This window comes from Capricornis sumatraensis, chromosome 9 (genome assembly GCF_032405125.1).
Source record: "Capricornis sumatraensis isolate serow.1 chromosome 9, serow.2, whole genome shotgun sequence".
Classification (NCBI taxonomy): Eukaryota; Metazoa; Chordata; class Mammalia; order Artiodactyla; family Bovidae; genus Capricornis; species Capricornis sumatraensis.
In genome coordinates this window covers 105518632-105545725 of record NC_091077.1, presented here as the reverse complement: position 1 = coordinate 105545725, position 27094 = coordinate 105518632, and the positions used below count along the sequence as shown (strand labels likewise).

Below are 27094 nucleotides of genomic sequence, written 5' to 3'. Positions count from 1 at the left end.
TCTTGCTCAGTGCGATTGTAGCAGAGGACGGTGAGCGTGCCCGTGTGGCTGTCACTGTGGCTGGAGCTGTACGTGTTGATCCAGTTTTACACTGTGCAGAGAATAAAGGCTGGTGGCTGCTTAGGAGAAATAACCGTTCTATAACTTCATTAGTTTTTCAAATTAGTATCAGAGACAGCTCCCACTTTTCACCACTGTGCTTTCTGGAAACAGAACCATAAAGCAGAGAGTTGTAAAGTGCCTCCCATTTCCCTCCAGGACTAATATCTTAATTGAGACTGTGTCTCTGACTGCATATTTGAGAAAAAATAAATCATAACTCTGAGCGCCCCTGTGTCAGAGGCAAAGATGCCGTAGCCATAACCTTCTGCCGTTATTTAAAATAGTAAAAATTATACTCTTTTCTTGAAGGGGACATAAACGTATTATACACATTGATTTTACATACACTTTAAAGAATACGGTCAGCAAATGAAAAGTTCAGCTAGATGATTTCATGAGATTTTAGCAGAATGAACTATACTATAAATTCATTGAATATTTAGTCCCTGATAATTTGGTTCTTTGTATTTAAGGGGAGCTTTGTGGATGATTCCTTTGCCCTAATTATATCCTGGGTGGTTTGAATGAGCTTTTTTTTTTTTTTATGCTTTGGATCAATGTCCCAGGGGCAGGTCAGTCTGTTCAATACCCTTCTCCAAAGTAAGGTGGACTTTGGCCTTCTTGAAGCTCTGAAGCTCAGGTTCTTCAACTTGTAAAGAGAGGAGACCGAAGCAGATGGCCCCTAAAGTTCCTGACCTTGAGTTGAGTGGCTCGGTGATTTCGGCCTGCAGGTTAATGTAAGGAGGTAAAGGGGCCCATTGTTTAGCTGTCGATGAGGATGGAGATAAGATTCACCTCTGGTCCCGTGGCCCCTAATGCATTTTCAGGGTGCATCCCCTCAGCGCCCCTCCAAGTAAAGGCTCCCAATGAAAACCTCACCTCCTTGCACTTGATACTCAGCTGGGATTTTGTTACCATCTGCCTTCACCCTTCTCAGGAATGCCTTGAAAATAACCGTCAGGTTATTAGCAGAAACTTTTTCAAAGGTACTTTAAAGTCATTTTGCTTATACAAATATGTTTCAGTGTATCTTAATGGAAAGTGGGGAAAAAAAACCTCACTCTACCTTGAAAAATAAGCCACTTATTCACATTTATAGCAGGCTTAAGGACCTACTTACATTGCAGGAAACCCACATGCTTACTCACTTACTGGCTTTTCTGTTTTACCGTTTCTGCTCTGCACTTGTGATTCTGTGGGCCTTTAGAGAGGGTCAGTGAGCAAACAAGCATTTCCTTGCGGGGACTTTGTCTTTCACTCATTTATCATTTCTTTCCTTCCTTCATTCAGCACATATTTACTGAGTGCACACTGCTGACCAGATACATTTTAGACTCTGTGAATGCAGTAGAGGAAAAAAAAAATGGGCAAAAGTCCTGCTTTAATGGAGCCTGCACGCCAAAGTAGGGTGCCAGGGGGTGGGGAGAGGAATAAACAAGCAAAGATATATGCAGTTGGTCATGTAGTTGGTGAGTGTTAGGATGAAACTATGAAGCAGTAAGGACAGGCAATAGAAAGGTAGGGAAAATCCCTGTTTTATATATATTTAATATATAATATATTTACATTATAATATATACATATTTTATATTATATATAATATAAATATAATACATTAAAATATGTAGGGTAATCTATCTTTATTCAGCAATCAATATAATTTTATATTATATAATTATGTATCTCTATAATAATATAGAGGTGATGAATAGAAAATGAATGTTCCATTCATTGCCTTTCTAGTGGTTAATGCTATTAAATAGTATTTGGAACCGTGTTCCTAATAATATTAGGAAACTTGCTGCTTGTGAGGCAAGAAGCCATGTGTCTGTCTGGCAAAAGGGCTTTCTGGGCAGAGGGAACAAAAAAATGCGAAGGGCCAGGGAAGGGCTGCCTGTCTGTGTCCACACCATTGGGACAGGGTGTGTGTGTGTGTATGTGTGTGTGTGTGCGCACGCATGCACTCTGTACACGTGTGCTCCTGTGTGAGGGATTAGAGCGCGGGGTCACGGTGGACTGTGCTAAGGATCCAGGAGCCATTGCCGGGTTTTGAGCGGAGCAGTTACATGATCTGACTTGGGTTCTGCCAGGATCGCTCTGGACTCCTGTGCGTCTGTCCAGACTGCAGCAGGATCCTTTCTTTCTCTGGCTGGCTGGGATCCTTTGGATGTAGTCCGTTACCAGGAAGAATTTTTGGAAAATAGATGATGCAGAAAAAAAAAAAAAGTTACATGTGTTGTTGAATAGGACATTCCTGGATCAAATAACTACCCTGCAAGTGAAAAGGAAAAAAAAAAATATCACCCTCTCGCTGAGTCACCCTTGGTGCACTTTATTAATGAAGCCACATTCTTCCTGAACTTAAGGCAGAAATTAGTGAGCCTACAGCATCTGCTGTTTCTCTGGCATCAGGAAAGGCCGGTGACTGTCTGCACGTGTACAGGCATTTGGGCTCAGCAGACCTCCGGACGGAACCCTCTCAGCAGGGTTTTGGATAAGAGGAAGGTTCTGCTTTGTGTGTTACGTTTGGTTCTAGGGCCACCGCAAGTCAGCTCGTCTACTTCTCCTCCGGGCCAAGGCCCCGGCCCCAGAGGATTGGGAGCAGGCAGCCGGCGTCCGAGTGCCAGGGGGTGCCGTGGGTCAGAGACAGGCAGGCCAGGCTGAGGAGCTCCCCTCGCAGGCTGGGAGGACTAAGGATGCTGCCCGCTTTCCGCTTGCCTTTTGGCGTATCGCTTTACTATGTTTTGTTTCATATTTCCTCCTACAGGGGTTCCTATGGGTCCTTAGGAGTGCCTCAGTTACAGTAATGCAATATTGAAAGGCACGATTAGGAAATACCCAACACACAGGGCACTTCTCTGCCGCAAAACTCTTGCTTGGTTGTTTTACTGAAACGCACTGCAAACGCCTAAGATGACACAGTCAGGTTTCACCAAGTTTCAAGTCGTGTCTGACTCTTTGTGACCCTAGGGACTGCAGCACGCCAGGCTTCCTTGTCCTTCACTATCTCCCGGATTTTTCAAACTCTTGTCCATTGAGTCAGTGATGCCATCCAGCCATCTCATCCTCTGTCATCCCCTTCTCCTCCTGCCCCCAGTCTTTACCAGCATCAGGGTCTTTTCCAATGAGTCAGCTCTTCGCATCAGGTGGCCAAATTATTGGAGCTCAGCATCAGTCCTTCCAATGAATATTCAGTGTTGATTTCCTTTAGGATTGACTGGTTTGACCTCCTTGCAGTCCAAGTTTTAACCCACCCCCAGACTCTTTTGGAAGGACTTTTAAAAATTTATGGGAAATTACGAAATGAATATTTGAAGGTATGATTTGTACTGTAAACTGAGGTCGTATAGTTTTGGCATCAGAAAGATTGGATTTGAATATCCAGTCTGCTGTACACTAGCTTCGTATGTCATCAGCTGATGGCTTATCCCTCTAAGCCTCAGTTTCCTCCTCTCTAAAATGAGGATAATAATACCTGCCTTGCAGAACTGTTCTAAAGATTAAATGTAATAAACCTGGCACAGTGCCTGGTACATAGAAATGGTAGATAAATGGTAGCTATTATAATAATATTATTATGCATCCTGAAATGAAGTTCCCTCCCACCAAGTTCCATATCAATTAAGAAATGATTTTATGTTTCCAGTGTGTACTTGGTCAAGTTAAATAGAGAAAAAAAACATTATGGGGAAATAATATCCTAGAATAATTGGTACCAAAAGAATCCTAAAATAAAAATATACGTCTTGTTATTAATCCCTGAAAATAATCATTTGTAACCATTGTGGGACAGATTTATTGACTACAGCATTCATTTAGAAATGCTAAACTAATGAGAACTTGGCCATTAGTTGTGATAATGGTCTATCATTTCGAGGTTGAACCGTGTGTACTTATTTGGCCTCATTTCAAAATAATAAATTATTTCAAACTCATTTCATTTCTTGAAAATGTCCCTGTAATTTAGGTCATTCTTTGGATTATATGAGTAGTATTCCTACAATCTGTCATCCAAAATAAACCATAGGATTCTGGTCTATTTTAAGATTGGAAAGCTTCAATTTTTTTTTTTTTTTTCAGAAATTGCATAAAGGGGTTAGAGGCTTCTCAAGCCTCTGATTTATCTTTTTATGCCTATGTTTGATTGTTATTCCATATTACGGTTTATTTTCCTTTTAAAATAGCTCTGCACAAAGAGAATATACTGCTAAATACTACTGCAAGGAAATGTTTACAGATGCAAATGACTTCTATTTAAGGAGCTAGTGATTAAAACTTGAAAGAATGTGGCACTAGAAAGCATGTGAATAACCTTTGAAAAATCTCACAATGGAACTGAATATGGGATATTTATAATCCAGGATTACAGCATAAGGGTGTGTGTGAATATGCACGTTCAGGATGCTGCAAAGGACCTCACACTGAAACTTGTTAACTCTAACTTTACTTTAATTTAGGCAAATTAACCATTTTATTGTTGGGCGACTGTAATGTGTAATCTGCCAGAGGGAACTCGTGTTTCCACGTGCCTATGACGGGTGAGCTGGACAGTTTCCACCGTCCTGTGTTTCTGATAAAGACAAGATATCTTTCTGATCATCTTTCTGATGCCTTGTTCACTGGGCTGTTTCCATCTCTCAGAGATGCTCTGAGGCTGGAGATACGTGTCAGCTTTTCAGTTTTTCACTGTTCACAGAGCAGACTGCTAATAAAGTCAGAAAAAAAAGCCGTGATCACCTTCGGTCATTCTTGTTTGTTTGTTTTTTTTTCCAATCTGTTGGTACCCAGATGATTTCTTGGTGTAAAGAGCACCCTTGTCAGGTCATCTAAGGGATCAGGCCAGGTCGTGCATGGCGTTCTGGTGGAAGGCGTGTCTTCTGTCTCCCGGGCGGGGTCTGCGGTCCGACTCCTGCCCAGCGTGGTGGGTTCCAGCGAAGAGGCCTGGCTCAGGCCCGGCTGAACAGAGGCCTAATGAACATGTCAGGCGCGTCTCGAGTTTTCCAAGCTCTGGCACAGCTGTGGCACTTTCCGCCCCCCCGCTGCGAGGCACAGCACGCTGGCCATTTGTTGGCAAGTTCATATTTCACACTGCGGGGAATTGAAATGATGGAACAGACAGAAGTAGAGTTTTATTTGCAGTAGCCTACGTCTCCCCAGACTCTGATTTGGCGTAAAGCATCTGGTTCATGATCTGCTTCAAGGCCAGTTCCTCTCCTCCAACAAAGGTTACGACTTCAGACAAGCTGTGCTTCCGCTGGCAGGAGGAAATTTGCCCGGAGACTTGATTTAGTCAGAATCAAAGCCTCCTACCCCAGAATTTCCTTTTTTTCAATTATCTCCGAAGAGGCGGCCCGGACTGTAAATGCATCAGTATAATAAATGCCATGAGACAGGGCAGGCCCTCCTTCCTCCTGTTGCCACCAAGGGGAGGGAGGGGCGTCTCTCGTTGGCACCCACACCCCCCGCCCCGGGTGCCCATGAGGCTCACCCAGCTCTCTGCAACAGTGCTCCGTAAGGATGGCCCTTGGATGTGCCTGGGCCCATCGGCGTGATGAACAAGTGCTCCGGTTTCACCTGCGGCGGTTCGGCTCTCCAGTTGTAACAGCAAATTGGCGTGATGCTGAATGTAATTATCACTATTTTTCATGGGGAGGACGCATCATATAGCCTTTGTCTTGTGATACGGTCCTCATTGCTAACTGTATTTACTTGCGTGATTCTCTTGAGCCTAGTCATATATTTTGGTTCAAGACAAGCCTCACTAGCCTTACAGACATACGTACGAAATTAAATCCCGGCATTTTATTATGCCAGAGCAATTAGGTGCCATCCTCATAATGAGAAACATGACATCTTCATCGCTCTTCTCTCTGTTTTCATGTGGCTTTAATGCAGACATTTACCAGAATTGAATACAGTCAGTTCACACACACAAACACACACACACACACTCACACACACACTCTCACGCACACGCGCCCCTAAATTGAATATCTGCATATCTCCAAGGAGTCCTGTGGGTGAGACCATGTATTCATCTTCTTTAGTTCTTAGGCCACTTTGGTTTAAGAGTAAGAACTGTTGCTTTTATGAAGTGCCTTTTTCTATAAAGTCAAAACCTCACAGCAGTGCACAGAACGCCGATGGTATAAAGGAGCTAAGTAGAGTCTTTTAATAGAGAGAGCTGGGTTGTAAGTGTTTTTGTTCCTAGGGAGCAGATAGATTTGGCTCCATCTGTTCCATATTCATAACAAAGGGGCGCACTTACAGGAGGGCCAGCTTCCCCAGGGCCGCCTGGGAATGATCCTTTCACCAGAATGAAAGCATCCGGGACCGGTGGCTTGGCCCCGAGAAAGGCAGCTGGCAGGATGGCCCTTCAGAACCCCAGTTTCCTTGTAAGTCAGGTTGACATAAATTTTCCCAATATAGAGGTTGCACAAAAACTGCTTTCTCATCTTCCCACAGCACGGTGTAGGTAGGAAGTTCAGAAGGTGTAAGGGTTACCTCCCCTTCCTGTAACCACACAAGATTGGTAATTAGATAGGATGGGTGGGCGGCGGGGCCAGCTTGCACTTGAAGCATCGAAAAGGTATCTCGGGGAGAGGCCAGTCTCCAAACTTGTTGTTGTTGCTCAATCGTTCCGTCGTGTCCGACTCTTTGGGGCTCCTGGACTGCAGCGCGCCTGGCTTCCCTGTCCTTCACCATCTGCGCCTGGCCTCCCTGTCCTTCACCATCTCCGGGAGCTTTTAAGTGTCAAACTTTTAAGTTGTTTCTAGTCAGACTTTTTAATCTTTTTTAAAACTGGGGTTAATGAATAGAAATATGTGTTATACCAAATAAGGAAAAACCCCTGTTGAGTTTTGTAATTAGCAAAACTTCAAAGGCAATTTCAACTGAGATCTCCCAGATTAAAATGATAAGTTGACCCAAGAATATATACTTTTTTCTTTCACTAAGCAGAAGAAAAATGAAAGATTTTGCCCCAGATACCGTATAACAAACAAATTCCTGTGTATATGACATACGATGTCAGTATCAAAAGGTAAGTGATTCCTAGTATTACTATCGTAGCTAGTGTATAGAATGCTTGTGTGTATATGTTAGCGTCACAAATTTCTTAAGAAACAGGAACATATTTGGAAGTATGGTAACCGCTTTCTCCATTCTGTGGACTTCTCAAATACTAGAAGCTAAAAATACCTCATTGATTTATTTAATATCCTTCATATTAAAGTCATAATTGTAACAGGTCGAACGTTTCTTAACCATCTTGGTGTCGACAATCTGCATTAGCTGCCTGATAACTGGGCTTCCTGGCAGACCAAATAGTATGCAAATATCCCAAAAAGTCTGCTGCAGCAATAATGTGGTCAAAGTTTTCCCTTAGCTGTGAGATTTCTCTGCATTTTAGCAAGAGAATATATAAAAGTAATATTCAGAGAGTGGAAAACATAGGCCGTCGGGTGGCGAAGGTTTTAGGTTTCAACACCTTGGTCCCTTTGGTTATTTTCTGTAAGATATGGGCCTGAATATTCTGGCTTACCCATGTGCTGGATGCTCCTTTTATAGGTCTGAGTATAATTGGCAGTTGGAGATTTGTTTGTTTCCAGGTTTATTGTCTCCATCCCAATTAAACTGTAAGCTCCAGAAGCAGGAACCATTTTTTAATACACCACAGAGCTCCCGAAATCTGACACAGCGCTTGGTACAAAGCAGGCAAACAAAAATGTTTTTGAAAAAATAAATGAATGAATGAAATAAAAGCTGAATAAGCCAGAAACATTCAGGATAGTTTTTTTTTTTTTTTTTTTTGTCTTAGGAAGGATTATTTAAAGAGTTAGTTTGGTTTTAAATTTTAATAGCTGACTTGTTAAAGTAACAAAATAAAAAAAATTCTTTAATATTTCAATTAGTCTATGCATGTTACTATTCTGTATATGAGTAAATTTAAATATTTGGCTCCATTTACAAACCTGGTTAATTAAACTCCTTTAACCATTAAAGATTTGATATATTTTTTTCCCTTCTTAAGTACTTAAATTGACTGTAAAACCTTCCCAAGTGTTTAAGTAACTCTTATCATCATCATAATTTAAACTTAAAAATATGATGAGGTTTTAGTTCTCTTAAATGGTTTAATACTGTGTATAAACCTAAAATTTCACTTAATCACAAGTTGAAATCAATTGTTCCATTATATTTTACATTGGAGTTACATGTCTGACCTGTTATTCTAAATGGCCAAAGTTTTCCTACGCTTTATAGGTTATTAAAGTTCCACATTCTCAGATGCTTTTTTAACACAAAAGTTACTAGCTCTTTGGTCTTGATGCCTGGAGAAGGAAATGACAACCCACTCCAGTATCGATGCCTGGAGAATTCCGTGGACAGATGCTGCAGTCCATGGGGTCACAAAGAGTCGGACATGACTGAGCGGCTAGCACACTGGTCTTGATGCTTTTAAAAATGTCTCTACTCACTTTTTAAACTCAGCTGTAACTACGTTCAGTTCAGTCGCTCAGTTGTGTCCAACTCTTTACAACCCCATAGACTGCGCACGCCAGGCCTCCCTGTCCATCACCAACTCCCGGAGCTTGCTCAAACTCATGTCCATCGAGTGAGTGATGCCATCCAAACATCTCACCCTCTGTCATCCCCTTCTCCTCCCGCCTTCAATCTTTCCCAGCATCAGGGTCTTTTCCAGTGAGTCAGTTCTTCACATCAGGTGTAAATTCGCATGCAACTGTAACTAAAGTGTCCCCTTAACACAACTCTGGGATTACATTCTCCTTTAACCTACGAGGTATCTTAACTTGCCAGGCTTCTTAATGACTAGAGAGTTTCAGCCAGATGGCTTCATTCTCGCCTTTGACCAAGAGCTCCTCAAACATGACTTTCCTGTCCTTAGTGAAAGCAGCCTGTGGTCACCTGGATTCTAGCACCGCTTGCCTCTACCCTCCTGTGTACTGGAGGGGCCTGCCACCCTACCCAGGCTGGATATGTGATGAGACTCTAACAGTGCGCACGTTCCCTTCATTTACTTCTGGTCTCTTGGACCATGTACTCGAAACCATGAGCATAACACCTGCTTGAATTCTGCGTGCCTCTGGGTTTTGGCTATGAGGGCACAGTTCCCAGCAGCATTCCATAGGAAGGAGCCAGTAGGGAGGGCTGAGGCACCTTCCAGGAAAAAGGATTTTAAAAAATTATTATTTGTTTTTTCCTTGACCACTCTTCATTTTCCCTTTTTACTCTAATCCTGTGTTTGTTGGTATTTGGTCAGCAAATCACTTTGCAGATATCCACATTTTTGATACCTGTAGACTAATTTTTCACATCTTTATTGAGCATATTATAAGCAAAGCAGTGAAACCCCGCCCCCCCCAGGAACTGAAAGCCCAGCGTGGCTCCTGCCCACAGGAACTCATAACTCTACACTGTAACAGGCCAGCTCAGAAAACACAGAATTTGGGTTGTGTGCTACCAAGGGGATAAAAACAGAGCAGGGTAAGAACCCAGAAGAAGGATTTTGTGTTAGGAAAATGGAGACCTATCCCACATGGCCAGAGGAAGCGGAGATGTTTACAAGGCACAGGGAAGGTCGCATGAGAAAATGGAGACGGCGAGGTTCTGGGAGGAAGGATGGTTGGGCCTAGGCTGGTAGCATGGATTGTTGTTGAGTTGCTCAGTCGTGTCTGACTCTTTGCGACCTCACGGACTGCAGCACACCAGGCTTCCATCCTTCACTGTCTCCTGGAGTTTACTCAAACTCATGTCCATCGAGTCAGTGATGCCATCCAACCATCTTGTCCTCTGCCACCCCCTTCTCCTTTTGCCCTCAATCTGTAATGTGAATTAAAGGAGGGAAAGGAATTAGGAGAGATCAAGAAGGATATCATGGTCGGGGCAGGTTGTGAAAGACGCTGGTTGCCACCCTGAGGGGTGATGCTGCGTGTGCAACCGTGAACTGAAGAGGAAACGGTCAGACGCAGAGACGAGCAGAGGGCACGAGAATGCGGGCCCTAGCGTTAGCTGTGATTTTATTCACTCGGTCGACACATATTACTTTTATTATGTGGCTTTCCTCAAGGAAAGTGTTTCTGATGTGAACCAAAATGTCCAGCCCTGGTGCCTAAACAACTCCCTTTAGGCAGAAGGCAGCTTTCCACAGAAAGAACGTTCCTCCATTCAGGCCTCTGTCGGATTCGGGGCCCGCAGACCCACCAAATGCTCCTCCCATCCAGATGTGCGACTTATTACCAGGCAGGGCAGATGACGGGAAACAGGACCTACTCACTGAGAACCACCACCAAAGAAACGATGGGTTTTATGTCCGTTCAGTTGCTCAGTTGTGTTCGACTCTTTGCGACCCCATAGACTACAGCACGCCAGGCCTCCCTGTCCATCACCAACTCCTGGAGTTCACTCAAACTCATGTCCATGGAGTTGGTGATGCCATCCAGCCATCTCATCCTCTGTCGTCCCCTTCTCCTCCCGCCTTCAATCTTTCCCAGCATCAGGGTCTTTTCCAATGGGCTTTGTGTGAAGAGATTTATCCAGATATGATGCAGAAGAATGTTAAGGATGGGAGAAGGAGCCGCTGACAGCAACACGGAATCCGTAGATGGCTGCTGGTGTGCTGCAGCGTCCGCGCCCCTCTGGACTGGCTTTACTGATGTTTTGGGCCATCCCCGTGGCACAGTTAGTCTGAGCAGCTGCAGAGGCAGTCTCCATGCCAGCCAGGTTGCCTCTCGGTGGGATTTATGTCCTCATCTTTGGCAGTATCCCTCTAACATGATGGCATGCTCACACTCTTAAAATGGGTTAAAAAAAAAAAAAAAAAAAAGGAACTCACAGAGTCTGCGCATGCTTTTTCACCAGAACCAGGGTCTTCCAATGCCTTTTGCAAGTCTCTATAAACTCTCACCCCAGGCTCAGTGCGCATCCTCACATAAACCGCCTCACACTCCACCCTCGCCTTCTACACACACAAAACTGCGGTAGTATTAGCAGTGAAGTTGCTCAGTCGTGTCTAACTCTTTGCAGTCCCAAGGACCGTAGCTCACCGGGCTCCTCCGTCCATGGGATTTTCCAGGCAAGAGTACTGGAATGGGTTGCTATTTCCTTCTCCACAAAACTATGGTAGAATCCAGTTTGTCTAATTTAGGCTGGAGATAAAGGGTCAGGCTTGGCCCCTGGGTTCCCCTTGTGCCTCATAAGTTATTCTCTATCACTGCTATCCAGAGCTGATCCCTTCCGCCTCGTCCAAATTTGCCCTTGGAACCAGAGACTGCTTGCTTTAGGGAAATGGCCACGCAGAGGGCGCAGTGTGGACCGAGCTGACTGAATCGTCTGTGGAACAGTGTGGTGACACTCTAGAGGTATAGGAATGCGTCACCTGAGTTTCCAGGCGTGATACAAAAGTTCCCAGCCCCTCTAAAGCTAGTCGTCCCTCCGCTGTTTTGCAGAGCGGGAGGCTTCCAGGGAAATCCAGGCCTGTGTGGGTTGACCAGCTGACCGCCAGGAACAGAAGCAGTCAGAATGAGTGAACCAGGAGGAAGCTCAGACCACCCTCACACGTGCACTCAGGCCACTAACCCGGGCTCTTTCCGAGACCCTCCACCAAGGACGATAAGGACGAAGCTTATTAGGAAAGGTTCAGAGGAATACTAACTTGTTTCTAGAGGCTTCTTTGAACTGTATTAACTTGATGACTTATTAGTAATTTGCTGTCATGCTCTGTTAGTGCTAGATGAGAATGACAGGGTTTCTGTTATCACTGTACAAATGAGTAACGGGGTGTGTGGCCTACACTGGTTACCGGTTAACAGTCACCCCAATGGCACATCACCAAGGTGACCGAGGAGCCTGTATCAAATAACGAACACGTGTTTCCTTCCTGGGATTCCAGGAACCCTGCACTTGTCTGACTTCTCATTTTTGTGGTTATTACTTTCATTATGTGGCTTCTAGCTGAGGAAGAGTTTTTTTGTATTTTGTAAGTGAATCATTTTGTCTGTCTCCTTTTGCCAGATTATACCTATTTGGTAGAGGGGGTGAAATTCAACAAAATCGCTGCAAATGAGAGAGAGATACTGAACGATCTGACCTTAAGGGCCTGGGACCGTCATTTCAATAGTAAGGCCTCGGGCAAGCCCAGGTCTCAGCAAATAGTTACAACACTAGTTTATACTAGGAAACTTTCTTTTTCCCTAACTGTTTAAAGATGTTCAGTGAATTAAAAAAAAAAAAAAGTAAAAGATCCAATTAGGAACTGAAGCTACATTTCCTCGTGTTTAAGGGTTTGTTAACAATCCAAATGATAGCTGAGTGTTATCTCATATTTTGTGCCTGGGTGGGCTAGAATTCGCCAGTCACATCACAGAAGAAGATCAAGTCTGAAGGTTCAGAATCTGAGGTTTAAGCTGACTTCAGTTTTTCCTGAAAAGAATTAGAAACACTTCTTACAGAGGGTATTTTAAAAGCATTCTCTGAAATCCAGGTTGCTTTTTTGGTCTTGCTTTCACAGATATCCAAATACATGGGACTGGCCTTCCTCAATAAGCAATAGAAGCAAGTTTGTTGTCCCTGAGCTGGAACAAGCAAGTAAAAGTTGGCCCACACTTGAAACAAATGTGTACAAAAACACGATGATGCCTTATTTGTTTATTCCTAGAAGTCAGTGGAAAGAACTGGTCCTCAGACATTTATTTGAGGTTGCCGAGGAAAAGTCATTGATCTGCTGAAGCTTAGCTGGTGGAATTTAAATAAGACTTAAGTTCGCATTTACAGTGAAACTTTGCCTAAGGGGGTAGAGAGATGGGTCAGGGAGTTGCGGGGCTGAGGCTGGGCACCCCTGCTCTTCTTTGTCTGAGACGGTACAGCTGGAACTTATTTTACTTCTCTCACCCTGAACTCTGCTCTAATTTTTTTTTTTTTGGTCCCTGTTACAGCTCCCTGGTGTTGAAACCAAGATTTAGCTTACAAAGTGTGCTCTACCCTTATTTTATTGTTGGAAATACCCCTCTTCCTTATATATATATATATATATATATATTTTTTTTTTAAGAAACATCCCCAGAGCCGTATCTAATATTTACATGATATTTTAACTTTCTGCACCTTTACTTAGTAGCGCTGTTTCCAAGTTTTACATCTGGGGCTTTGACCTTTAACCTGCAGTGACTTAAATCATGAGACACTGAGGGCTGCAGGAGAGGAACCCGGTGAGTGGAGGAGTCAACGGCTGAGGTTGCTCTTAGGATGCAACCTTGGTAAACCCGGAGCTGAGAGCAGGGTTTTAAGTCATGTGACTCTTAAATCTTGAAAGGTATAGGCTGGTGAGATGTATTGCCTCACAGCTGGTGATTTTGTTTTTAATATGAAAGTTCGGTGTCGTGCTGCTTTAAAAAAAAAGGTAGCCAGCTGCAAGTTGTTGCTGGGGTCTTCTTTCAAGAGGTCTAACTTTTAAGACTTTTTTTCTGGGGATCTGGTAACCATTTTCCAAAAAGTCCATGTGGCTTTGGTTAATCTCTACCCTATTCCCACAACTTCTGTTCCCTCAACCCGCACACACAAAACGGATTCCACTGATTCACTGACTTCTAAAGACATTTTCAGTAGTACCGTTTATTAAGATGGGCTTTACTTTTCCAGCATTTATTGTGAAAAGAATATTAGTGCTTAATTCTGCCGTCACCTGTCTAATTTACATATATCTGTGTGGTACGTTAGACCACAGGAAAACCTACGGAGGACAAACAGCCCGTGCTAACAACTAATAGCCTATCCTTTCTTTTCACATGCACAAATTAAGAACTACTTCCTGTGGCAAACAGGATGATGGAAAACTTCATTTTTAAGCCACACCGCCCCCCCCCCACCATACTCATTTCTTAGGGGGAAAAAAAGCTGATTCTTTCTAAAAATAAAAATTTCTAAAGTACGTGGGTTGACACGGGACACTGAAGGGGGATTTTGGCCTTGGGAATTAAGATGTGAAGATGAATAAGGTTAGGCCAGGGGCTTCCCTGATGTCTCAGATGGTAAAGAATCCGCCTGCAGTGCAGGAGACCTGGGCTTGATCCCTGGGTCAGGAAGGTCCCCTGGAGAAGGGAAAGGCTACCCACTGAAGTATTCTGGCCCGGAGAATCCCCAGGGACAGAGGCTACAGCCCACGGGATTGCACAGAGTAGGACACGACTGAGCGACTGACGTGCACGCACAAGGTCAGGCTGAGGAATGAAAGCAGACGAACGAGTACCGTGTTGGGCCTGGGAGTGTGAGGAGAGAATGAGCGTCTCATCTCTCTCCTGCTAAACTTTCATCAGTTCTTCCTGAAGGCGAACGCTTGTTACCTCGATCACTTTGAGTTGCTTAAAGCCTCATAATGTTTACGTTTAATCTGATAGCCTGTGTAAACATAATTGCCAGTTTTTTGACATGAAGAGAAATGTTAACTTATGAGTATACGTCCTTTGGTTTCTGGTGTTTTCAAGCTGCCCTTAATGTTGTATTTCTCGTGTTGGAGGAAAGACATTCTGCGATTTCAGTGGACATCCTGTAATACCAAAGCCCCTTCAGGTCCACCTGGCAATTTGGAGCTCACCTGAGGCACCCCGCTAATTATGGAGACGGCACAGGGACGGCTGCATGAGCAAAACCAAGCTCAGCGGTGTGGGGAGGAAAATGAAAAACAGTTTTCTAAACGCTGGTGTGAAAACAAATAGAAGTGTCTTGTGGCGTTTGCTCAACAGCAGTTTATAATTACCTCTCTTCAAGAGCCTGTTTTAAGTGGACTCGTGACAGGAGCTCGAAAAGTAAACTCGTAAGGGGTGCGGTGGTTCAGACGTGGCGGCAGCATCGGGGGCGCTGCTGTGTGGGAGCCGGGAGCCCGGCGCCCCGCAGGCCTCACGCGGGCATGGAAGCCGCAGGGGTGTCTGCACACAGCCCTGTGTCAGTTAGCTCGTGAGTAACCCATCACCCCCAAGGTTGTGGCTAAGGCAGCATCTATTATTCTTCAGAGTTTCTGGGGCTCAGGAATCCAGGGGCAGCTTAGCAGGGTCCTCTGGGTCCGGGTCTCTCCCGAGGCGATGGTCCCTGGAAGGCTCAGCTGCAGCTCACTCACGCGACTGTCAGCTGGTTCTGTTCCTCGCTACTCGTAGCCCTGAGGTGCCAGTCCCTTGCACGCTCCTGGCTGGAAGTCTCTCTCTGCTGTGGCGTGGGGGCCTTTCCAGTGAGAATCTCACAGCGTGGCACCTCGCTTCGGGAGGGGGCAGGAGTCCTAAGGAGGAGGGCGCAGCCTTTTACTGTGGAAGCGCAGAAGCGGCAGCCGTCGCTTTTGCTGTGTTCAGCTCCTTAGATGCACGGAACTCGGTCCAGCCCACTCTCACGGGGAGGGGAACACACAGAGCAGGCACGCCAGGCGGTGAGCCTTGAAGCCAGGGCAGAAGTGGCCTGCCCCAGAGATGATGCCACATCCAACCGATGGGCCCACAGTGAACTGTGATGTGAACTTTTCAAATGTTTGCAGTCAGCCTTCGGAAGTACTGGTTTGGAGGCATTGAACCTAGTCCCCTTTAGGTATCAAGCTGGTTGCTGAGTGCTGAGCCACGCTCACCTGAGCCCCAGGAGAGCAAGCACACAAGTCTTTAGGAATGGCTGAAGTTTGGGCTCCTGTCTGGGGTCATGGGACAGAGTGTGGGGTCAAAGAAGAGCAGCCCTTTATTAGCAGGATGCTCTAAACTCAAGAGAACCAGAAAGTGACAGTCGCTCAGCTGTGTCCGACTCTGTGACCCCATGGCCTATACAGTCCATGGGATTCTCCAGGCCAGGATACTGGAGTGGGTAGCCTATCCCGTCTCCAGAGGATCTTCCCAACCCAGGGGGAGAACCCGGGTCTCCTGCATTGCAGATGGATTCTCTACCAGCTGAACCACAAGGGAAGCCTGGAGAACTGCAGGGCCCCTAGATTCTTCATTATGTGGTGTAAGGCTGGGATTGGTGCTCTGCAGATCATTGAGGTGATTGATTTGTACAGTTCCCATTTGGCCTTGGAATGGGCAGTTGTGCTTGTTTTAATGGTCCCGGAACCCCTACTCCCAGCCTGACTCCAGATGGACAATTTCAGCAGTAAACTGAATAAAGGGATATGAACTTGGGTTGTGTGACAAGTGTTTAAGACAAGATGAACTTCTCATTTTAATCTGACAAATTTTATTTTTAAAATCCATGTCTTTCTTTTAAATTGAAGCATAATTGATATTACAATGTTGTGTTAGTTTCTGGTATATAGCAAAGTGATCCAGTTTTATATATAAATATATACATATATGTTCATTTATTTATAAATGATATATATCATTTATTTATATATGTATAAATGTTCACTATTTTTTCTAAGGAAAGCAGCATAAGAATTTACATATAAAGTTTAACTAAAATAGGGTTGATTATAAAGTGATTTCTCTAGAATCACTGAAATTAACTCTACCTACCTCCTGACGAAAGCTGGGGACATTTTAAGTTTTTACTTATATCTGTCCTCAATCAGAGAAGGCAGTGGCACTCCACTCCAGCACTCTTGCCTGGAAAATCCCATGGATGGAGGAGCCTGGTGGGCTGCAGTCCATGGGGTCGCTAAGAGTCAGACACGACTGAGTGACTTGACTTTCACTTTCACTTTCATGCACTGGAGAAGGAAATGGCAACCCACTTCAGTGTTCTTGCCTGGAGAATCCCAGGGATGGGGCAGCCTGGTAGAAGGCCGTGTATGGGGTCGCAAAGAGTAGGACATGACTGAAGTGACTTAGCAGCAGCAGTCCTCAATCTTGCTCATATTGATCCTAAGAGAATTTTCCCTGTAAATTTACTTGTGTGTCTATTACACTTTTCAGTTTCTATGGGGTTTTTTTGGTGTGTGTTTTTAGTGCTTGTCTCTGCTTTTTTGTGACCAGTAATCTCATATCACTTTATATCTTCGAATATTACTAATAATTAACAATCACTATTTGCAAGTGGTATAAAGGCACCGTCTATTTTTCAGCCAAGGGATGTGGGAGTTTCTTAACCTGGAACATGACGTGGGATAAAGCCACAGTCCCACTGTTTTTAAACCTTGAATAAAAGGTTGAGTTATGCTGGTATACGGGAAAGGTTTTTATGCATTCTGGTGTTATTCTTGTTTTGTAGTGTGGTAACTAAGGAACCCCATGTAATCCTGACTTCTCACGGCACACCCTCTCAGGCTGGCGTGAAGGATGAAGAGGTTATTTCACAGGTTCAGGGCAGAGGCTGTGGAGGGAACTGACCTAGCTTAACCCGTGCTGTGCGCCCACATGCCTTGCTTCTAGTCTTGGCCCGTCAGCCCAAGGGTTGGAGTGTGATGGTCCGACCGCACCGTGAGGGGTCTGTCGTGTTAGCACTGTCATGGAGCTTGTCTGGTGATAGAGAGAGGTGAGGAAGTAATAGAGGAGTCCGGTGGGGAGGGGCGGTCTTTATTTTGGATAAATAAGCACACTGTACGCTCTTAATCCGCAGAACAACGGAGCTCATCCAGTAGCTAGTTGCTCCTCTTTGTGAACTCATGAAGAATTCTCCAGTTCTTGCCTAGACAGAGCTTATCATGTGTTGGTGCTATTCCCATGTGCCCCAGTGATTTTTATGTCTGGACCAATTGGATTTCTCATATATACATATATCTATCTGAAAAACCTGTGCTGACTCTAAGAAGCGCCCCCGCTAGAACAAACATTTAATCTGGCCTTGAGCTCGTTGTGTCTTACAGTGTCGTCAGTAGAATGGGCTGTTGCATGCGGCAAAATCAAGTACGTGAGGCTTGGAATAAGCTCACCTCAGCTCAGAAATCACTAGATGAGCAGCGTAAATACCCACGTGTCACTGGTTCACACCACCCCTCAAGAATAAGATATCAGCCATCTCAAGAACCCGTAGTTTTTCTAATGACCTGGAATCACCTAAGGGCACTGTCCTCGTGACATGCACACTTGCAGTTGGAGGCCCACAGGAAGGACACCGTTTCCTGGATCAAACCACCGAGTGCAAGGATTATACCCTAAATAACACACTAGTTACTGTAAATGTCAGTGGAGGGAGTTCTTCCTACTTTGATATAATGAACGCCTACGGCAAAGCCAGCTGTTAGCACTTCTTAACTGCCTGTCGGAGCGAATGGGAAGATGGGGAGGGCTGAAAACGTCTCTCCTGTATCTACTTTGGTCTAAGAATTAAAGAGTTTTCAACAGGTGTTAAAGAGCGACACCAGGGTCCCTTCCAGCTCGATGTCCTTTGGGTGGTGACTTGATCGGTTCTCCTCCAGGGTGTGGGCCTGGAGTTACACAAGGAGATGGTTGGAAAGTTAGTCTTGAATTTTTGCCGCTTGAATCCTCTCGCCTACAAAATCAGCATGTCAATTTTCTGGGTTCCCCCTGTGAGGGACAGTAAGAACAAAGGGGTGAGAGAAGGCACACCGAACAGAGAGGGGATTACCAAACTAACCGAGCCATGTGCGTTTTGACGGATAGCATCTGCTTTTTCTGAACAAAGGAAACACTTGAAGCAGACACGCAGGGAGGGAAGTATGCAGCTCCCATTGCTAATCGTCGTCATTTCTAGGATGCATTTGTAAACATATGTGACTGTTAAGGGTCTTACTGCCTTGGAAGTCCCTTTGACATTATGCTGGGTGCACTGAGGAGAGATAATCTTTCAAACACAAGGAAAGTTTACAGTCTGATTATCTTGAAAAGGAGAAGAAAGTTTCTTCCTCAAATGATTTATAACTTGAAACATGTTGTCATGTTTTGGTAAGCCCACTTTATTAATTCCATCCTTCTCTGTGGCAAGTCTTTAAAAAATAAATGTACCATTGCAACACGGCGCTTTCTCAATAGCATATTGTACTTATAATGGCCTGATGGAAGTTGCTGGGCTCAGTTTAGTCATATAGAATGTGGAGCCAAGTTCGGAGTAAAACCTCTAATTGAATTACCTGCGAAACACTGACAGACAGGCTTTCAGGACAGACGAAGCTTTGCTTTCCCCAGCAGAACTGGGTCATGTTTAAGTTGGCCTTGTAGCTGTCGCAGACTGGTTTTTACCAGCACGTTCACCTTGGGCTCCAGGGGTGTGTGGGCCCTTTTCCTGCAGTAGAGGAAAGGGTACCCCAGGGACTCACGCTTTATCTTCTTATTGTGGAGAAAACTGATTACAGAGCTAGTTAAACGGCAGAGACTTTGAAATAAGAATCCAAAGTATCTTCCTGCAGATTACCAGTGTTCTTGCGTGATTCTTCATCTCATGGAAAGGAATAGATAGGCATAGGAAAGCAGCCCTTTTCTCTAGCCGTCAGTGTCCATCTGAGAAGCATCTCTGTTTCACCTTCTGGGAAGAATTCAGAGTACTTCCCATTGTTCAGGAAAGAATTTGCTGTAGACACTTTGCATTTGAAAACAAAGAGTAATCTGGTCCTGTTCTCTTTCTCCCTCGCTCTCTTTTTGTCTCTCCCACAGCCTCTGCAATCCCGGATAACGGAAGGCGGTCCTGTCTAAAGCTCAAAGTCTTTGTGCGGCCAACAAGTAAGTTCCCGAATGAGTGTCTTTGAGGGTGGCTTCACTACGCATGCACTATTGTGTGGTCTGGTTCACGGCGGTAAAACTGTTTTTTACTGTAAATCCTGTGTGGTATCTGTTTTGTATATCAACCTCCATGTTTTAGTTTCCATCATATTTTTTCTCATCGTTTTTTTTTTTTTTTCCATGATGCTTTTAAGTACACAGCAGTTGCTAACTTGTTGTTTCTCAGACTGTTGTACGTGCACAGCAAATGGGAACAATTCTGGCATTTGGATACATGCCACTGATTGTAAACCAATCTCTCCATAAATAAGAGGAAAAATTAGAAAGAAAGCAAAAAAAGAAAAGAAAAGAAAAAGAAACGGGAGTTAAAGGGTGTCTTCACTAACATATTTGGCTGTTATCTCTATTTTTGTTATAGATAGCTGTATGAAAACTATAGGTGTTCATGATCGTGTTTTCGATGTTAACGACAAAGTAGAAAATTCATTAGAACCAGCAGGTTAGTATGCTTAGAGAATCTCTTTTAACAAGTGCATCTCTCTGGTGCCTCCGTCCTTTTTTTCCTTCCTTCCTCCCTGCATGTTTGCATGCCGTAGCTGCCCTGCTTTTGCTCATTGCTAGCGATGCTAATGTTCCTTATTTCTACCTCATTCCTCCAGTATCTCTGTGTAATTAATGCATGTTAGACAAATTACGACTTTGCTTTTCTCTCGACGTGGGTTGGATATAACGCAGCATCCTAGGGTAGAAGCCCCATCAGAATGCTACAGTCTCACTTCTTTGTACCATACCCTCTGAGCATGCTGGTGAATCACTGTGACTATTAATGGACCTGTTTTCATATAATTCAAAGAAAATTTCTACTGTATGCGCTTATAAAAATTTCATATTAGATCCCAATCTTTGGATTAAAGTAATCAGACTGTTGCACAAAATAGCAACTAATTCAGCCTCTTTAGTTTTCTCTAGAAATTCACAGGCATCATTGAACTGCTCTGAAGGACTTCATTTTATTTCGAATATTATCTGTGCCATTGTCAATAGAAGTAGGCCCGAGAAGGATAATCATGTTGCCTCCTAACACCACAGATTCACGCTCCCGCTGCTCCCACGAATGTATCCATGGTAGTCTGTCGTGCCAGATGTGACCCTTGATTACCGAGGCAAGACAAGTATTAAGGATAAATAATTTTTTCTACAATTTTTATCTTCCACACACCCAAACTTCCCCGTCACTATGGAGAAAAATAAAGCCCACTGAAGGAATCACTGAAGCATTTGCACTGTAGCTTACTGTGGCTAATGTAAATCTGTAAAGTCTCCATTTATTGGGTTACGAGCTCAGCCCGGCTCTTGACTGCAGTTAGACTGGGAGGGAGGGGGCGGGGAGCCCCCGCGTCTGTCTTCACTGAGGGGTGCACCTGTACACCCGCCTACCTGTGGTTGCCTTTCCTCACCCGACCTGCTCGAGATCTTCACTCGTGTCCTTACCCATCTCCTGGGCCTACCTCAAAGCTTAAGTGAAAGTCGCTCAGCGGTGTCTGACTCTTTGTGACCCCATGGACTATACAGTCCCTGGGATTCTCCAGGCCAGAATACTGGAGTGGGTAGCCTTTCCCTTCTCCAGGGGATCTTCCTGAACCAGGGATCGAACCAGGATCCCTGTAGGCGGAGTCTTTACCAACTGCGCTACCAGGGAAGCTCTCAAAGTTTGAGGACAAAATTATTTCCTCTTCCCAGAAAGGCATAAGCACCCCCCCCCCCACCCCAACCTGTTTGCAATGGGACTTACCTTTCTGACGGCCTTGACAGGAAACAAGTGTGACATCTGCTTTATCCTTTGAGTACTGTTGCTGGGACACACGGTTGGTGGGCCTTAGGGAAATCCCCGAATAGACGTGGTGCCTCTGGACACACAAGAGCCTCCACATTGTAACTGACGGGAAGAGTCGGGCTTTCTCTCCAAGCATTTCTGTTTCTCGAAGGCAGGCCCCTTGTGCAAGGGAGACGCATGTACAATGAGCTCTCAGAGGCCTTAGCGGCTCCCCAGGGATCCGTTAGCTGCCTTAGAAAAGTTGCAAGGAATGAGTGCTGACAGGGAGACATTTTAATTGTGTCCTGGAAATCTGGAAGCATTCCTGTGGCTTTTCAAGGTACCAGACCCCTCCCAGGCTTGAAGCTGTGGGCCATGGTAGGACCTGTGTGTGAGCGGAGGTCTCTTTTAAGGACCCTGGAGTCTACAGTCTTCCTTTAGTAACTGAGCTGGTTATACCCAGATCCAGGGGTGATATTCGTATTTCTCAACTCCCATTCCTACGTTAGTATAAACAGGACTCTTTTACCATTGCTTGACAGAGATGTCCACGCAGAGAACTTGATCATCGGGGCTTTGTTCACAAGTTGCGTGGAAACTGACCGGTGGCGTTGGGCATGTTCCAGACATAACTTACCCTGAATTAAGTTTTTCTGATGCACACTGGTGCATACTGTAGGCAGAGCTTTCCAGTAATCTTTTTTTTTTTCCAGGTAAATCCCACTGCCCACTGACTGTTTAGAAGTATAACAGATTGCATGTTTTTTCTTTTTTATTGGTAATAAAGAGGCACACAGAGGACCATTTCAACATTAGGAAAATTACCTTTGAATTCAACTAATGATAAAAGTGCAGGATCCTAAGATGCATTCATATGTGAACCTATTTCACAGTCTTTGGGGGAACAGGCTGTGTTTTCGTTGTACTCATAGTGCTGTGTTTCAGCACTCATAGCTGATACAAGTTTGCAAACCTTGGACAGACTGTGGTCAGACCCTGTGTGTTGGGGATGGCTGTGCAGGTGTACATGTAGGAAAAGCTCCTTGGGGGCAGTGAGGACTGTATTTACGGGCATTCTGGTGAGCATCTTCACTAAAAAAGTAAGACAAGGTTGAGCTATGATCCCCGGCTATATGAATACAATAGCAGACTTGCTACTTCCCCGAGTGCCTTAGGAAATTCAGGCTTGCAGCTCTGCCCCACGGTGTTGGACGGTTGAGTGTAGACCGACTTCATGAAGCCGGCACGGCTGGAAGGGTCCCGCTGCATGTTCTCAGCAACGCATACTAATTCACCTGTCTTCGGAATGTGTTCCTCTGTTTGTTTGCTTGCACACTCTGCCTGCCAATTTCCTGTCATCAGGGATACAGGATGATCTCAGGGCAGAAATACGCCACATAACATGCTCCGAAACATCGCCAGCATTCTCTCAGTGAACCGCCGAAACCCCTGTGGTATGGACTCCTGTAGCCAGGAGGCGAGACTTGATTTGGCTTCCAAAGAGAAGTGTTTTCTTCCTCCAAGCCACGTTCTCTGTTTCCAGTTTTAGAAATTCTCTCATGTTTAGGTGCAGTTTCTATTGGGCTAGGTTTTGCTTGTGACTTCCTCTTTAGAATTCTGAAATTTGCTCAGACTTAACCCAAATGACAGCCTGGCTTTCATCTCGCTTCCTGGAGGCCAGGGGATCGCCCAGCACCAAGGACCTGTTTAATCACAGGTTGCTCGTAGAATCCCAAGCCAGGACTAGTGTGTTACGGTGAGAAGAGACAAGCCCTGATGCCCTAAGGGACCGAGTTTTTTTTTCCCCCTTTGAGGCCAAGATGGTAGTTTACTGGTTGGTGGCTTAGGAAGAGATTAGGCTTGAAAGGCACATTTGGCCTTGTGGCTCCTCTCATGTGAGAAACCAAAGTTTTCCTCTCAAAGGTCTGCAAGGTTCAGGCCCCTGTCTGTGCCGTGGGGGCCGAGAGCATAGCCAGCCCTCGCTGAGCTCCCTGACCGGGTGGGGACAGTGGGCCCCCTTCAAGCTCACTGAGCGTCTACCTGTTACTTGGGTCCCTTTCATCAGTGCACGACCCAACTTTACAAGGAAGAGGATTGGGTAATAGGTTAGTGAAAGTAAGACGGAGAGGAACCCAATGGCTGATGTAATTTCAGGTCTATCAGTATGAGTGGTATTTCAGAATGAACCCTTAGAATGCTCAGGGTTTATGGTTCTTTCATAGTTAAGCCCCAAGTCCTCTGTTATTCCGCATAACAGCGGATTGGGGCTCTTACGACAGCGATTTGGATTTTCTTTTCGGGGCTATTCAAGGGCATTCACATCCACCTCCTGACTCCAGATTCAGTGAATCTGCAAGGCTACGAGCAGGGCAGAGTCTACAAGTCTTTGACTACATCACGCGGGGGCTTTCTCTTCCCCTCTGCATCCATTTAACGCCCCATTCTTGCTTCCTAACCTTTTCTAGTCTCCTCAGCTAGTAGGTACTCCATGCAGGTTTGCTCAGGTCCAGGAGAGGAGAGCAAATTTGACGCAAGGGAGCAGCATTTTCTACACGTGGGGACAGGCTAACGTAAGAGCAGAGGCCTCAGCGCTGAGAAGACACCTTTCTAAGGTGATAGAGGGAGAGAAAGTAATGAACAGAAACAGCCCGCGAGCGCCCAGCTCGAGTAGAAGCCAGCCTGAGTCTAAAAGGCGTCGCTTTAGGACAAATGACAAGGGAGGGTGCTCTACCTGGTAAAGAAGAGGCGTGTGACGTGATGTGAAAACAGAGATGCATTTAAGAGAGTGACTCCATCAAGGGGTTGGAGCTGGGGTTTAGGGATGACCCTTTGAGGTCTGCAGAGATGGGAACCACTGGACAGTCTCACTTGTTGCTGTTCCCTCTGAGTGAACCCACCCTGCCAATCCCTAAGCTCCAACAGGAAGCCCCACAGATGCTAAAGTGAAATCTACCAGAGAACCCCGCCCGTGGCCCCAGTGGAGTTCAGGGATCACGGCCGGTGGAAGGAAGGAGGCGGACGACATGAGAGCGTGGTGAGGTCCTCCTTGGGTGCTAATTGCTGCAGAGTTCCTGTCTCCGAGTTAAGCCTGTTAATCATGCTGCTCCGGAAGGCTGTCCAGAGTCAGAGGCAGTCTTCCAGAACACTTGATGGCTAAATAAAAGAAGCTTACTTCACTTAATCCATTTTATTTAGGGGGAAATTTGCATCCACGTTGATGATTTATGTGCCCAGCTTCAGCCTGATAAAAATAGTCAAGTTCAAGTCATTTAATCCTGAAGATACAGGGTCTGTAATAGAAATAGCACCATAATCGATTCCTAATGGTAGGCAAGCCAACGGGCACCGATTTACTTAGGCTCGTAGAGCATCACATATCGTTGAGTTAAAATGCTCCTTTATCATTTAATTCTTCATCTTTGAAAATGCATCTAGACGTCCAGCAACCAGGCATCCAACACTAATCCTGTGAAACCGCTAAAAAGAGGGAAAGGGGCGTCCCGTTCCGATTAACCACTAATATGCCAGCATTAACTGCGTCCTGCCGCCCCCGCCCGGTTCCTTTCTTCTCCCTGGCTTCGTGGGTTTAGAAGGCCCGCTCAGACGTCCGATTTGCGCATGGTGTGTTTGACTGCCAGCGGACCAAAGCAGCGCACGGGCCAGAGGTTACAGCGCATGCACGTTTTTCTCCGCCTCAGTTTTTACGGCAAGCGTTCCTGTTGCCGAGAAAGTCCAATTTTCTCTGCCTCTCCTTTGGTTTGCTGTAAATAATGAGTGATTATGCAGACATGAAAGTCAATGGTGGCACAAGGTTCATTACCCTACTTTGCAGAGGGTGGCGAGGTCTGCGAACAGCAGGCTGCTGCTGCAAGAGAGAGTTATGAAGGATGTGAAATCTCACTGGAACGTGTGCTTTCTGTTTGAACAGATGACACCGTCCATGAGTCAGCCGAGCCATCCCGTGGCGAGAACGCGGCACAAACACCAAGGATACCCAGCCGCCTTTTGGCGATCCTGCTGTTCCTCCTGGCGATGCTTTTGACATTATAGCACAGTCTCCTCGGGTCACCTGTCACCGAGAACATCAGGGTCTTGGAACGCCAGAGATCCACCTAACTGCTCATCCTAAGAAAGGACTTGATATTGGTTTTTTCTTGGCAGATGTCAGATTTTTTGTTGTTGTTGTTTTGTTTTCTTTCTTTCAGCCTGAATTCTAAGCAACAATTCGGGGCTTGCGGGGGTGGGTGGTGGTGGTGGCGTGCTTAAGTAGTTCCCGCCTTCCTCGCCCCCACCCCGGCCCCTGCCCCTGCCCTCTCTCACCCCTTTCCAAATTGCACGGACTCCAGATGAACATGCCAGACTGTGGGAGGGACCCCAGTGGGCGTCCGCTCCTGTGCGTCCTCCTGCGAGCGCTCCCCGCCACCGGTGCGCACGGGGGCGGGGAGGCCCGGGGGGTGTTCCCTGGCCCAGGATGCTCATGCCTTCTTATTCGGGACTGTACGTCGCAGGGCACCGCGTCAGCGTGTCGAGTCCAGAGGGGAGGTATTAAGGACAGAGATCAGATTACACCGTTTCCTCTAGGAGCGCGTACACACACAGGCTTCTCAAAGGTTGAGACACTGGTTTTTTTGTTTGTGTTTTCTTTCCTTTACAGATGACTGTCTTAAACCATCCTTGGCAGCAAAACTTGTGCTCCGTAAAGGAAGCCTTTGGGCTGGGAGGCGGGTCAGGGGCCGAATGCTAGCACAGAGCCCGCGAGAAAGCAGAAAGCTAAGCTGGGTGGGGAACATGTGCGTGTGATGAGTGCCTCTAATTTTTTTGGTGACTGGGCAGTGCACACCAGATGATTTTGGTTTTTTTCCTTTGAATACAGATCACCATGGTGCTACAACCTTTTTTTTTTTTTTTTTAAGAACCTGAAAGAGGCATTTTTACGAATAAAGTGACCTTCCCCGAGGCTGAGAAGCCAGGGTCGATGAGTATATTACCGAATAGCTTTGGATACTCCTCTGGGGGACCACGTGTACCAAGGAAAGGCTGTCAGGGGCCAGAGGGGACGAAATTTGGCTTTGCTGGAGCGCCAGTGTGGTGTGGCCTTTCCCCGACTCCCAGCCCAGTGCCCACGCTCGGCTCTGCACTCCACGACTCCGGCGCACACCCCTGCTCCCGGGAGAGTCAGTCTGTACTACTTGGGAGGGCTAAAAGGAAATTTGGAATAAAGATTCCAAACTGTGGAAAGAGAAAATTCAAGAGTTGCTTTTATATCCTTTCCCTTTCTGATACAGCCTGAAGCCTAGGGGGAACATGTGTTTATCTGTGGGAGATAAACAGGATGGAGTCCCAAAGACTTTAACAAAATATTTTTTTAAAAATCCACTAGAATAGAAAATACATTATTTAGATATACTTTATGCTGAGAGTGAGTATATATGCTTGTCCTATTTAAACTTGTGAGAAAAAAAGTGGTATCCCTTGATACATTTAGAAATATGGGGGGTTATCTTGTTTCATTGTGGGGGTGGGGCGAGAGGATAGTAAATCAGCCAACCGGGATGTTACCAGGAAATGCAAGCCTTGGGGGTTT

General features: G+C 45.5%; 1 protein-coding gene across 1 annotated transcript in view; it reads left to right on the top strand.

Moving 5' to 3' along the window:
- The window catches only part of EFNA5 (ephrin A5), a 285979-nt gene extending 260419 nt beyond the window's left edge, over positions 1 to 25560 (top strand). The window contains exons 3-4 of the mRNA XM_068981449.1: positions 19632 to 19697; positions 25439 to 25560. Coding sequence (XP_068837550.1) covers positions 19632 to 19697; positions 25439 to 25560 — 188 coding nt within the window. The remainder of the gene's footprint in view (positions 1 to 19631; positions 19698 to 25438) is intronic.
- The last annotated feature ends 1534 nt before the right edge of the window (positions 25561 to 27094 follow it).